Source organism: Panthera pardus, unplaced genomic scaffold (genome assembly GCF_024362965.1).
Source record: "Panthera pardus isolate Hobbes unplaced genomic scaffold, ASM2436296v1 HiC_scaffold_26, whole genome shotgun sequence".
Classification (NCBI taxonomy): domain Eukaryota; kingdom Metazoa; phylum Chordata; class Mammalia; order Carnivora; family Felidae; genus Panthera; species Panthera pardus.
This window is the reverse complement of record NW_026526832.1, coordinates 1,214,082-1,228,148: the sequence shown is the minus strand read 5'-3', so window position 1 is coordinate 1,228,148 and position 14,067 is coordinate 1,214,082. Positions and strand designations below refer to the sequence as shown.

The 14,067-nt window shown below is 50.8% G+C and overlaps 1 protein-coding gene across 1 annotated transcript; it reads right to left on the bottom strand.

The window, feature by feature from the left end:
• Positions 1 to 6,551: 6,551 nt before the first annotated feature.
• Positions 6,552 to 10,299, bottom strand: LOC109263969 (antimicrobial peptide NK-lysin-like). The gene is made up of 5 exons (XM_053890883.1): positions 10,158 to 10,299; positions 9,494 to 9,597; positions 8,930 to 9,013; positions 7,623 to 7,791; positions 6,552 to 6,719 (listed from the first exon to the last, which is right to left on the bottom strand). The coding sequence occupies exons 1-5, from the start codon at positions 10,207 to 10,209 to the stop codon at positions 6,712 to 6,714; spliced, it is 417 nt and encodes a 138-aa protein (XP_053746858.1). The 5' UTR covers positions 10,210 to 10,299; the 3' UTR covers positions 6,552 to 6,711.
• Positions 10,300 to 14,067: the final 3,768 nt, after the last annotated feature.

Sequence of the window (14,067 nt, the reverse complement as noted above, 5' to 3'; positions counted from 1 at the left end):
CTTCCTCAGAGACTCCACACTATCTTCCACCTCCCCCGCCACTCACACACACACACCCACACACTGTTAGAGCTTTCCCAGTGAGTGAGGGGTGCTGGAGGGCAGCAGCTACCATGATGCCCCCCACCCCCTGCCCTCAGATGAGTTAGTGGACAGAGCAATCTCTGCACCTGAGGGCTCAGGTAGGCCCTGGCCCTGGAGCTTCCCACCCCTTCCCCCTTCCCTCCCCTCCTGTCCCAAGGGTCTATGTTGGTGTCCCTCCACCAGCCACCTCCTGTATCCCTGCTCTCCCCCAACCATCTCAGCCAATGGAGCACCACCAGACCCCGCCACATTTAGAGACAGGTCCCTCAGTGTACATGAAAACAGCTCCTCCCAGCCTTGCTCTCGGGCTTGGTGATCCCCGAGCATGGGCACCACAGACACCCTGGGTCCCCAGCCCCTCACCAGCCTCCTGGCCACCATCACGGAGGCAGGCTTTTCCCTCAGAGCCAGGTCCAGCCCAGCCGTCCCTCACCTGGTCCATAGGGAGAAACAACAGCCCGTGCAAAGGAAGTGAGCCCCAGACAGGGATCTAGACCCAGCGCCCCGGGTCTGACCTCTCATCTGTGCCATGAAAGTCACTGGCCTCATCTGCAATGAAAATACAAGCTGCGCAGGTCACATCCACTATCAGATAGAAAATAAGTCATTGTTTAGTGTAAGTGTGTCCCAGAGATTGCATGGAATACACTCACACTGAAATGTGTTTGCTGTTTACCTGACACTCACATTACACTGGGCATCCCACCTTTTGTCTGGCAACCTTCTCCCACCTCCTTCGCGGCTCAGAGGAGGAAACTGGGTGCGGAGAGCAGGGGCCCTGACCTCAGCCTCGGGGCCGGCTGGGGTCCTGCTTGGACTAGAACCTTCCCCCACCCCCAGCTGCTGAGACGGCAGAGGCACACAGCCAGGACGAGCAGGTCAGCTACTCCCTCTCAATCCTTCCTCAGCACCTCCCAGCCCCCTGTCCCCCTTCAGTATCTGCTGGGACCCCTCCACACCTTCCACCTGCCTGGGAATCCCATCATGGGCTAGTGCTGAGCCTCAGCCTGGCCTTTTTCTCTGAAATACTCTACTTCCTGAGCCCATTCAGAGCCCTGCTCTCCGCTCAGCTTCTGCCTAGAAGGAAAGAGGGTGGAGTCCAGGCAAGCAGGCCTCCGACAAGCTGGGGGCACCGTGAGCTACATACTCCACCTCCTGGAGCCTCATTTCCCTTACCTGTGAAATGGGTGTAGTGTCACCTGTTCACAGGGCCCCAGTGGTGTGTGTGTGTGTGTGTGTACACGTGTGAGGAAGCTTCACAGCCTGCGATGTGCCAAGCAGAAGTAATCTGGTATCCTGGGTCAGCATTCCCCAACATGACTTCTATAAGGGTTACTCCTGTGGGAGGTGAGCGGGTGCTGTGCAGGGGGAGTGGGGATGGGGTTCCTGTCATCAAGAGTAAATGACAGACACACTTTAACACAGTAGTTGGTGTTGCCTTGTTATTAGATTCAGAAATAAAAGAAGGGAAATTTTGACCTTACAGAGAGGAGAATGGGTATACTATGAACAGTTATATGTTATTAAATTGGACCACATCCCTGTCAAGATACAAACTATCGAAACAGACTGAAAAGAATGGGAAGAGTGAATAGATGTATAATAAGTAAAGACATGGAATTAGTCACGCAAACACCACCCACAAACAAACATCCAGGTCAGATATCTTTACAGATGAATTCTACCAAGCATTAGAAGAATTAGTATGAATTCTTCCCAAACTCTTCCAAAAAATAGAAAAGGATGCCCTGATGCCAAAACCAGAAAAAGGCAACACAGGAAAAGTACAGACCAATATCTCCCCTGAATATGGATGCCATAACCCTCTTCAAAATCCTGGCAAGCTGAATCCAGTAACATATAAAAAGAATTCTGTACCAGAGCAACCAGAATTTATTCAGGAATGCAAAGTGATTTAACACCCCAAAATCATTTATGTAATTCACTGTACCAACAGAACCCAAATAAAAGCCGCATGATCCTGGGGTGCTTGGGTGGCTCAGCTGGTTAAGCATCCGACTTGGGCCTAGGTCATGATCTCGTGGTTCCTGAGTTCGAGCCTCTCATGGGCCTTTCTGCTGTCAACACAGAGCCCCCTTCGGATCTTCTGTCTCCTACTCTCTGCCCTTCCCCCACTCACGTGCTCATGTGCTGGCATGTGCACGCACGTGCTCGCTCTCTCTCTCTCTCTCTCAAAAAATAAATAAGCTTAAAAACAAACCACATGATCCTCTCGATGGACACAGAAACACCATTTGAAAAAACTCAACATCTCTTCTTGTTAAAGCACTCACTAACAATAGAAGGGAAAGTCTGCAAGCTGATAGGTGGCATCTATGAAATTCCCCGAGCTGACATCAGACTCCTGAAGAAAGACTAAATACCTTCCCCCAAAGACCAGGAACAAGACAGGATGTCTGCTCTCCAGACATCTATTCGGTATTGTACTGACGATTCTAGCCAGGAGAACTAAGCAAAAAAATGAAAAAAAAAAAAAAAAACAAAACCATTTTGATTAGCAGGGAAGACGTACAGCTCTCTATTTACAGATAACATCTCCTCCACACAGAAAATACTTAAAAATCCCCAAAATGAATTAAACTGAGATGTGTTTAGGTGCCATAGACCTGCATTTTCCAATGATTCAGACTGTCCAACGGTAGATTTACTAGATGAAAATTACTCCGTGGCTGGAGTGAGGCCTCTAACTGTATTTTATGTGAGTTGATTAATCTGATTTGGAGGTTGTTTGTGTAATTATTGTAAAATCCCTGAAAAGAGCATGCTAACAGGCTGCCCTTAAAAATCCTCATAACCTTTGTACTCGTGTGACTAACCAAATATGTGGACCACTTTTGAGAAACTGCCGTTCTGCTCACCAATTTCTGCAAGACCCTATGAAGAACGTGCTCATAAAAGGGAATTTAAATGTCTTCAAACAGTGGTGCTGGGAAAACTGGACAGCCCCACGGAGAAGAATGAAGGTAGATCCTGATGTTCCACCATATGCAAAAGAGTCACTAGAAAAGGATCAAACACCTAACATGTAAGACCCAAAACTATAAAATCGCTAGAAAAAACATAAGGGGAACGCTGCATGACTTCCGACTTGGTGGTGAATTCTCAGATATGACGCCAAGAAATGCAACAATATGGACAAATAGCATTGCATCAAGCTTAAAACCTTTGTGCATCAAATAGCACAGTTGACAAAGTAAAAGGGCAATTTATGGAATACATAAAAATGTTTGCAAATCATTAATAATGGAGTAATACCCAGAAAGTACAAAGAAATGTTAACATTCAACAAATAAACAGCAAATAATTTAAAAAAGGCAAAAGAGGGGCCCCTGGTGGCTCGGTCGGTTAAGCGTCCAACTTCAGCTTAGATCATGACCTCACGGTTTGTGGGTTTGAGCCCCACGTTGGGGGGGTTGCTATGCAGACGCTGGACCTGCTTCAGATTCTACGTCTTCCTCTCTTTCTGTCTCTCCCCTGCTCACACTCTGTCTCTCAAAAATAAATAAACATTATAAAAAATGAGCTCAAAAGACTTTGAACAGGCACTCTCCCTACAAAATATAGAAATGGCTAACAAGCATATGAAAAGATGCTCCCCACATCAATAATCGTCAGGGAAATGCAAGGCAAAGCCACAAGGAGATAGCACCCCACCCATGAAGATGGCCCTTATCAAAAAAAAGAAAATATCAAGTGTTGGTAAAGATGTGGAGAAAGTGTGCACTGTTGTAAAACTGTAAGACCGTTACCCAAAGCAATGTGGTGGTTCCTCAAATATATATAAATACACACACACACACACACACACACACACATTATTTCACCTTAAAACAAAAACTCATGTCGATTGCCACACCAAAGATGAACTTTGGGGACATCATGCTAAGTGAAATAAGGCAATTACAAAAAGACAAATATCTGATTCCATTTGTACAAAGTGTCTAAAGTAGTCAAATTAAAGGAAATATAAAATAGAAATATGTGGACCACTTTTGAGAAACTGTAGTTTTCTCAGGCTTTAAGATGGGGGCGAAGGAAAGTTGTGCCTTCACAATAAGTCTGGAGTTCCAGTTTTGTAAGATGAAAAAGATCTGGATGTCTGTGTCACAACAATGTGAATATACTCAACACTGCTGCGTGTACGTTTCCACATTGCTAAGATGGTAAATTCTGTTATGAGTTTCTCACAGCAATGAAAAAATAGCGTTCCTGATAGAAGGAGGTGGTTCACGTTGCACACAAACGCTTCGCCTTGAGATAACCACCAACCTCCCTGTGCATTAGAACTTCCTTCTGCATCCTTCCCACCTCATCACACAGGAGGCCATAGGACAGGCTCTCAGGCAATGCCAGTTAATAAAATGAATAATTGTTGCTTCTTCTACAAACAGAGGGGAGTTAGGGTGCTAGGTAAATTTAATGTGGTATTACTAGTCATTTGTAGATTGGCAGGTGCTTGAGGTAAGTGTCTTTATTTCGCTTGTTTCCTATTCTGACACCAGGGTGTGACACACAGTAGGGACTTGTCCCGAGCTCCGAGAGAAGCCACTGGAAAGTGAGGAGATGTGGCTGCGGTTTGGAAAGAGCCTGGGGCTGCCCTGTCCAGAAGGGATGGGGAGCCAAGGCAGAAGGAAGTCTGAAGACCAGCCAGAGACAGATGCAGAGCCTGGCCAGGGCAAAGGGGTCTGCACCAGGATGGGGCAATTCCAACTTCCCAGGAGGGAGTCATTTGCTCCAGTTTGGGTCAGGGGTCGACGTGGCCTGGAGGGAGGGATGTCACATGACACAGGCTTGCTGTCCTGGGCTTTTGGGTGGGTGACAGGGGAAATGGTAGAGAACTGAGAAGGGCCTGGCGGTGAGCAGGTACCCCCAGTGGAGTCTGGATTATGAAGCCAGTGCACTCACGCTACCTCCTGACAGGCTACAGGAGCTGACTTGGCCTCTGTCCTTTACTAGCTTTTATCCCTAAGGGTGAGGCCACCTTCCCAAAGCTCCCACCTTTGGGAGTCTGTGCTGACGCTCCATGTGCCCTGGACCCCTCCTCTCCCTTCACAAGGCCTTCCCTGGGGCTGTACCTCACATCTGTCCAGCACCATGGGCCTCTCCCCTCTCCTGGGACCATTTCCCCCTGCATGTAAACACCTTAATCGCAGACCCCACCTCTAATTTCACATGGCCTCCAGCTCGGCCCCATTTCTCTTCGATTCTTTACTGCTAGTCCCTTAATAAAGCTGCCCGTACCTGCTAAGGTCGCACATATCAAATCAATATGTGTTTTGTGGGAATAAATTTTGCAACTATGTCTACATGTATTAATTGGCATCTAGAATAAGGTAACATGTCTCCATTTCCCTTATTTGATTATTAATGTCTTATTTATATCTCTATGAATTCATTAATCCTCATTTAATCCATGGGTTATAATCCCATATGTTCCTTATGTGTTTTAACACTCAAATGGCTTCAGATTTCACACTGGGAGTCCTGGAACTGCTTTTTGGATTGAGCCCTGCCCGATGCACCTTTGCGTCTAGTGATGTTGGTATCCCTGTCCCTCTCCCAGCAATGATCTCCCAGATTTTCATGTCCACTTTCACACGAGTGACTGGTTGGCCAGGGGTGTGCCCTGACTCAGCTCACGCTAATCTGCGTGTCCCATGCCCTCGGAACATAGTGATGGGTTCCAGATGACACCTGCCCGATTCGAGCCAATGAGAACACAGGAGACATCTGATGGGGCTTCTAGGAAAGAAGTTTCCATTCTCCTCCAAGGGCAGAGAGGCTACCAAAGAACTGTCTTCCCCTCTTGATGACATACTGGGGAATGTAAAGTTTGGACAATGTGGCCATGGCTGCTGCCAGAAGGAAGCTGGCTGAGATCAGTCTCACTATACAGCTGTGAAAAGACCTGAGAGAATGGCAGGACTGGACCTCTGGGGACACCACTCATTTCTGGACCATTCTGTGCCTGAAGCTATCTCTACACTGTTTAATTACTTGAGCCAATAAATTGACTTTTTTATTTGAACCAGAAAGAGCTAAGATTTCTGTAGCTTACACAGAATAAATCCTAAATAATGTATCTCCCAAAACAAAAAGACAGCTCCCTGCAGAGAGAAGCAAAGGGTGGGTTTCTGTGCCCTATGACCAAGAACACTCTTACCTACAACCCTGCTACTCTCCCTCATGGTCTGGGAGCTTCTGGGGGCACATCCACTGTGTACCCTAGGCTCTCAGAGGAATGTGTGTCTCTCTAGTGACTGTTCATAAGTATTTCATGACCATATATGTAAGGGCTGCTAACGTTGACCAGTTCGCCATGAAATCCCTAGCGTCTAAAATAGTGTGGGACAAACAATAACCATTGATTGAACGAACCCATGAGTCACCCAAGCATGCCTCCGAGCCCCTCCCCTCAAGTCCACCAAAGGAAAAGAAGCTGTGGCTAAAAGCTTGCATGACATTTATTCTCTTGCAGGGGAAGGCAATGAGAAGTTAGCTGAGAGACACTGGAGGGCCGGCTCTGGATTTGGGAGGGCAGAAGCAGGTGGTGGTTGTGGGAGACTCTGTGCTTCTCCCCAGGGTGGCGTCAGAGACCCCAGAGGCTCAGAGACCTGGAGTGGAGACAAGAGCAGACAAGTGGGCAGGGGTGTGTGTTGTCCAGGGGATATGGGGACTAGAGCCACCTGTCCCTACTGAGCACACCTGGAGTCACATCCTGGAACCCAGTCAGGGGTTTGTGTGGGTTGTGGGGCTTCAGAGATGAAAACCGCAGACTCTAATCGCAGGAAATGGTGAGGACCTCAAAGTATGAGGTGACCCCCGATCTGCTGGCATCAAGTCCCACAGCCTCGGTCAGGGCTACACGAGCTGCCAGAGCCAATCGGGGGCCCTTCCCGGCCCATGTGCTGCAGCCGTGGCCTGATCTGCGGGCACAGCTGAGCAGCCCTGGAGGGAGAGACTGAGAGCCCTCCCTGCCAGCGGGGTTCCTGAGCTCAGCTCTCAGGTCCCTAGTGTCCTGGGCAAAGATGTGACCTGTCTCTCTGATGCCCAGGGATCCCATACTAGGCCGGGGGATGGGAGTTCAATCAGGGCTCTGATGTCTTTGAATATCCCAGTCTGAGGCCGCTTGCTTGGTCTTAACCTCTTTACACGTAATCATTTCATTCAATCCTTGTTGAAAATCAGAAATACGGATGCCTATCCCTTCACAAGGAAGGAAACTCAAGCTCACAGAGGTTGAGCTACTTGCTCAAGTACACAGCTGACCGGAGATGGGGACCTGATGGCACCCCAGGATGGCCTGGAGTATTTCTCAACCGGTTCCAGCTGCAGCCCACCTACCCATCTTCTCCCCACTTTCCACACAGTGGTGGGGGGTAACATGTCACTGCAGGGAAGCTTGGTGGGATGTGTATCACAGCTGGATTTCTGTGGGTCGAAACCGTATTGTATATATGTGGGGACATGATGTGAGCCTTCCAGGAATGAGTCCCTGCTGTCACCTCTGCACTCACCTTTTTCAGATTTGCATATCCTGAGTTTCACACAGATTTCCTCAGGGCTTTTCCCATTCATGATACCCTGGGTGATCTTATCAAGAAATTTATTGATTATTTCCTTGCAAATACCATCCAGTGGAAATAGCTCCCTGCACACCAGGGACGCAGCCTGTTTGATGGCTTCCTGCAGTAACAGCACCATAGGAAGACAGAGAATTCAGGTGAGCTCGGCCCAGGACTGCCGCCCCCCTGCAGACCCCAGCAGCTCTAGGCCCTGGGCACCCTGACCAAGGGCATGCTGGGAAGAGGGCCTGGTGCCAGGCGGCCACGGAGCAGAGGCTAGAGAGGCAGGGATCAGACCTCACGCCCAGGCACCAAGGCCCTGGCCCAAGCCTGGCCAGGAGGGGCTCTTGCGAGAAGGACAGTTGACCCTGTAGTGTCCCACTCCCCTGTACATCATTATCCTGCCCCCCTGCCTTCTGTGTGGAGAACAGCGCCCACGGCTCCTAGACCCACAGGAAGGGTTCTGCCTGCCATGCTTCCTGGGTCCCAGCCTGACGGGGCTCGTGCACAGGGCTGTGTGACGAAGGTTAGGAAAAGAAAGCACTTGGAGTCTTGGCACATTCCACTTGGACGTACCTTCTCCCACAATCCAGTGGAGAAGGATAAAGCTGAGTTCCCAGGGCTGAGGGTGGGCCCTGCAGCGCCAGGGAGATGAGCAGGATCAGGGAACAAAGCAGAGGGAGGGAGGGAGGGGAAGCAGGGCTTCTTGGTAGTAACACATCCCTTGTTCAGCAGGTGCTCAGGGCCAGGCATGGAGCTAAGCTCCTCCACCCCTCAGCTCCTTTAAAGGGCTTCGATAACTTACAAGGGGCGATTATGATCCATCCCACTAAACAGAAAAGAAAACTGAGGCTCAGAAAGCATTAAGGGCTTGGCCAAGCCATGCTGCTAGGAATTGGGAGATCTGGGGCATATCAGTCTAGCCCAGACCACCATGGAACCAATCTCACAAAATTCGTCCCTGGACACACATGGAGGGGCCAAAGGGGAAAGATTCCTACCTGCTCTGGGAACAAATTTCCTTTGACAATGGGACGGAAATCACGCACGCTCCTCTTCCTACTTTCACACTCACAGAGCTTCATGATTTCAAGGGATTCTCTGAAGTCAGTCCCAGATACCAGGGGGACCACAGATCCCCTGCTGAGAAGCTCTGGCCCAACCAGGGTCAGCCCCTTCCTCAGTGTCACCCTTAGCCCTACAAGCCCACTCATGCCCTTGACCGCCCTGCAAATGGCTCCCCAAATGACAAGCCTCACCTGTGTGATATCATTTCCCAAGGCTTTTCTCAGAGCTTGGATTGTCACCTTACAAATCTTGCATTTGATAGCCAGCTGGTCACCCTGTCAGAAAACAATGCATCCTGAGATGGTGTCTCAGACACCCCAACAGCCCTTGGCAGGGACCCAGGAGGAGCTCTCTGGTGTCTCCTAGGCCAGCAGGATCATCGAGGATCTTTCTCTGCTTTCAGGCCTGAAGCAGGCTGGCTGGTCCCTGCCCGTCTTCCTGCTAGTCTTGGTGGGGCTGACACACCCCAGACCCTGCCCCACACCCACAGCACCTCACCCAGAGCAGCCCCTGACCCTGTTCTCTACTCTGGTCAGAACCCAGGGGACCCTCCTGGGGAGAGCTCAGCCAGACCCAGGTAGCCCCCCGACCTCTGCCACGGGCACAACGGTGCACAAAACCAGCATCTTCAGCCCACAGCCCTGCCTCCCCACCCCTCTGCCCAGAGAGATGTGCAGCCCTGCCTGCTGCTCCCGGGGAGGAGACAATGTGTGAGGGGGTGGTTATGGGAAGTGAGCAGGGAACCAGCCACCAACCTGGGGGGACTCCAGGACCAAGCTCTCTAAGAACTGCTTTTCCTGACCCAAGTCAGGGGTCATCAAGTCATTGTCCTCAGGGTTCAAACCAGAAAAGGTCAGCCCTGGGGAAGAAACACCATCAGCACCCCTTCACAAGTGGAAGGAGACAGATCTCCTGGCTGGTGGGAGCCCAGGAGGTAGCTAGAAAACAGGCCAGGAGCAGGGATCTGTGAGGAATCCAGGAGGCCTGTCCTTGCGCTCCGCCCTGGAGCTGCTCTGACCCAGGCTCTGTGCAACAGACATGCTCTCAATTCTTTCTGGAAAACAGGAGAAGATTATCTGCCCCCCACCCCCGCCCCCCACCAACATCATCCATGAAGCTCTTTTCTGTCTTTGTCTCTGTTTTTCTGTTTTCTCTCTCCTCTCTCTCTCCCTCTCTCTCTCTCTCTCTCTCTCTCTCTCTCTCTGTCACACACACACAAACACACACACACACACACACACACGGATTTGGAGCTGCTCTAAGAGAACACTACCCTCATCTCCTTTCAGAGGTTGTTCTTTCTCTCTTGCCTTCCCCCAGGAGTTCAGATCTGGTGGCCCAGCCCAACCCAGTCTCCAGACTGTCCCTACCCTCTGCTAAGAAGTAGCTGCCAGGATGTGCATGGGGGAATGTCCTTACCCGGGGTGGCCAGGAGCACTGAGGCAAGGAGCAGGAGGGCCCAGGAGGTCATGGTGGGGCAGCTGCTGAAGCACTCTTCACACCCCGCTTTATATGGCTGGCCGCCTCGCAATCTGACCTTGCCGGGTCCTGCTCCTCTTATAGGCCATGTCCCCGTGTCACTGGCTTTACCACAAACACAGACACCAGTTTGTGGAGAAGTGGGGGGAGGAGTGCTTCCTCAGAGACTCCACACTGTCTTCCACCTCCCCGGCCACACACACACACACACACCCACACACTGTTAGAGCTTTCCCAGTGAGTGAGGGGTGCTGGAGGGCAGCAGCTACCATGATGCCCCCCACCCCCTGCCCTCAGATGAGGTAATGAACAGAGCAATCCCTGCACCTGAAGGCTCAGGTAGGGCCCTTGGCCCTGGAGCTTCCCACCCCTCCCCCTTCCCTCCCCTCCTCTCCCAGGGGTCTATGCTGGTGTCTCTCCACCAGCCACCTCCTGTATCCCTGCTCTCCCCCAACCATCTCAGCCAATGGAGCACCACCAGATTCCTCCAGATTTAGAGACAGGTCCCTCAGTGTAGATGCAGACAGCTCCTCCCAGCCCTGCTCTCAGGCTTGGTGATCCCCAGGCATGGGCACCACAGACACCCTGGGTCCCCAGCCCCTCACCAGCCTCCTGGCCACCATCACGGAGGCAGGCTTTTCCCTCAGAGCCAGGTCCAGCCCAGCCGTCCCTCACCTGGTCCATAGGGAAAGACGGCCCTTGAGAAGGAAGTGAGCCACGGACAGGGATCTAGTCCCAACTCCCGGGTCTGACCCCTCATCTGTGCCATGAAGGTCACTGGCCTCATCTGCAATGAAAATACAAGCTGCGCAGGTCACATCCACTATCAGATAGAAAATAAGTCATTGTTTAGTGTAAGTGTGTCCCAGAGATTGCATGGAATACACTCACACTGAAATGTGTTTGCTGTTTACCTGACACTCACATTACACTGGGCATCCCACCTTTTGTCTGGCAACCTTCCCCCACCTCCTTCGCGGCTCAGAGGAGGAAACTGGGTGCGGAGAGCAGGGGCCCTGACCTCAGCCTCGGGGCCGGCTGGGGTCCTGCTTGGACTAGAACCTTCCCCCACCCCCAGCTGCTGAGATGGCAGAGGCACACAGCCAGGACGAGCTGGCACGGCCCCCTCAGCACCTCCCAGCCCCCTGTCCCCCTTCAGTATCTGCTCGGACCACTCCACACCTTCTACCTGCCCGGGAATCCCATCATGGGCTAGTGCCGAGCCTCAGCCTGGCCTTCTTCGCTGAAGTATTCTACTTTCCTGAGCCCATTCAGAGCCCTGCTCTCCGCTCAGCTTCTGCCTAGAAGGAAAGAGGGTGGAGTCCAGGCAAGCAGGCCTCCGACAAGCTGGGGGCACCTTGAGCTACATACTCCACCTCCTGGAGCCTCATTTCCATTACCTGTGAAATGGGTGTAGTGTCATCTGTTCACAGGGCCCCAGTGACGTGTGTGTGTGTGGGTGAGGGAGCTTTACAGCCTGCGATGTGCCAGGTAGGCTGGGTCAGCATTCCCCAACGTGGCTTCTGTGAGACCTCCTCCCATGGGAGGTGAGCAGGTGCTGTCGAGGGGAGTAGAGGGGTTCCTGCTCTCAAGAGTGAATGCTAGTCTAGGAAGGTGCAACAGGATTCCCTCCCAAGGGATTTCTCAGCACCCTTAACACGCCAGCGTCTCTTGTGGATCCCACAATTTCTCCGGGTTTCCTAACATCATTGGCCACAAAACCTTTTGCTCAAGGAGCTTTGGAAGGATTGAGAGGGAGTAGCTGACCTGGTCGTCTTCTCAGGGTGTGTGACCAGGCGGATTGCCAGCTTAGCAGCCAGTTAGAGCCTGGGGGTCAGCTGTCATGGAGAATAAAAACAGACAGACAGGCCCCTCCACAGACAGACTGAGGCCCTCCTCATTGTCATTCCTTTTTGCTTCTAGGTGGGCAGAGTGGAGGGTGGGGAAGGCAGGCTTGCTGTACCCCATGATGGATCAGACTGGCTTGAGAAAGTTGGGGCTCCTGAATCCTTTCTGCCTCTTCTCTTTGAGCCCAGGAGGACAAATACACCCACCATCTCACCACACACACGCTCGCTCACATCACACTCCTTACACACTCACAGTGACTCACACCCACACACTCTGCAAAGCACTCACACACTAAGTCACAGAGCACACACACACATTCATTGACCCTAGATACACACATTTACATATACGCACACACTGACACACTCTGAAGAACTCATAAATGCTCACACTGGCATACTTGTGGGCACTCACGTGCAGGCGTGCGCACACACACACAAACACACACACACACAGTGTCTTCATTCCTGTCCATTGTGGAAGCCACAGAATGCCAGATTAAGGAGCATGGAATTTCAGCATTTTAAGTTCTTTTGTCCACTGCTTCTATTTTTATTGAAAAATATTTTGATCAGATAAGAGAAAACAAATACAACCTAGAATTCATCAGGCAGATGTAATGACCCTGTTGAAGATTCACAGGAATATCCATTCACACTTTAAAATGCATATACTTCAGAATGAGTTTATGTTTATAATTATATACCAAAAAGGCTACTTTTAAGCAACCTTTTTAGTTTAACAAAATATCATGAATATGGTTCCACATCAGTCTATGTAGATTTCCTTCCTCATTTCCACGGGTTTCTTACTGTTCTACTTTAGGGATGAGCTATAACTGGAGTCCTTTGATTTTGGCCTCGTGCGTCCACCACGATGCTTTCACAATGCTTTCTGGCAGAGCAGAAATTGGGAAAAGCCCTCTGATGGCTGGCGCAAGAGTCTATGTGAGTGATAGGATGCCTTCTTCGGATAAGGTCTTCAGAGAAGATCTCAAGATGGCTGCCATAGGTCCTCCATCCCAGATGGGAAAATAGAAAGAATGAAGCAGGAAGGGGTGGTCCCAGAACCCATTAGCCTCCATCTCATGCATGGGTCTCAGAGCTACCCCCAGCTGCAAAGGCCTTTAAGGAAGAAAGCCTTTTGTTGGACTTTCATTGTCACTTCGAACAAAATTGGGATTCTGCCAGGAAGGAGGGCAAGCAACAGGAATCAGTAGGCAGTAGCAGTATGGGCTACAGGAGGACTTCTTGCTAAAAGGCATTTTGAAGGAAGACTTGATAGGATATACAGGAAATAGAGGAGACAGAAGGCCAAAGTCTTACGATATTTCAGGCCTAGGAGGCTGAGGGCTGGTTGGGAAGCAGGAAAAGCAGGAAAAGGAGCTTGTTTGTGAAAAGGTAAGTTTGAAGTGTTGCACTGTGTGCAGCTACAGTGGCCCACGCAAGGGCAGGTTCGCTTCTGCCGACAGCATCCCCCCCACCATGCCTAGGACAGCTCTCAGACCAAATGATCAAATGATGTTAGACTGGTTCACCTCAGGTATGGAAACCAGGACTCAGAGGGCCAATGAATTGCCCCAAGGGCACATAGCCTAACAGGATAAGGCTGGGGATGAGAACCTAGGTCTGGCCGACTCCACAGTCCAAGTTTTCCCCCATCTCACACTGTCCCTATCTAGGTGTCCAGTGTGGAGCTGCTACCCCTCTCACAGCCAGCCCAGGCATTGCTTCCCGGCTGTCAGCAGGCTTCCTGTTCTCTAACCGCATGTACAGACCTCGGTCTAATGTGTGAAGACCACATTAATGAAGGGGAAAAGCCTCTGGAGGGTGGCTCATTTCTATCTTTGTTGTGGGTATTTGGTAAGACCAGATAGTCCAGTAAGTTCTTGCCTGGGGAGTTGAGGGATACAGGATGAGGTTCAGTAGTCACAAGCTTCCACCCAAGTCTCTGGAGTCCCAGTGAAGAGCACCTAGACATGTCCTATTTTCTTCCTACT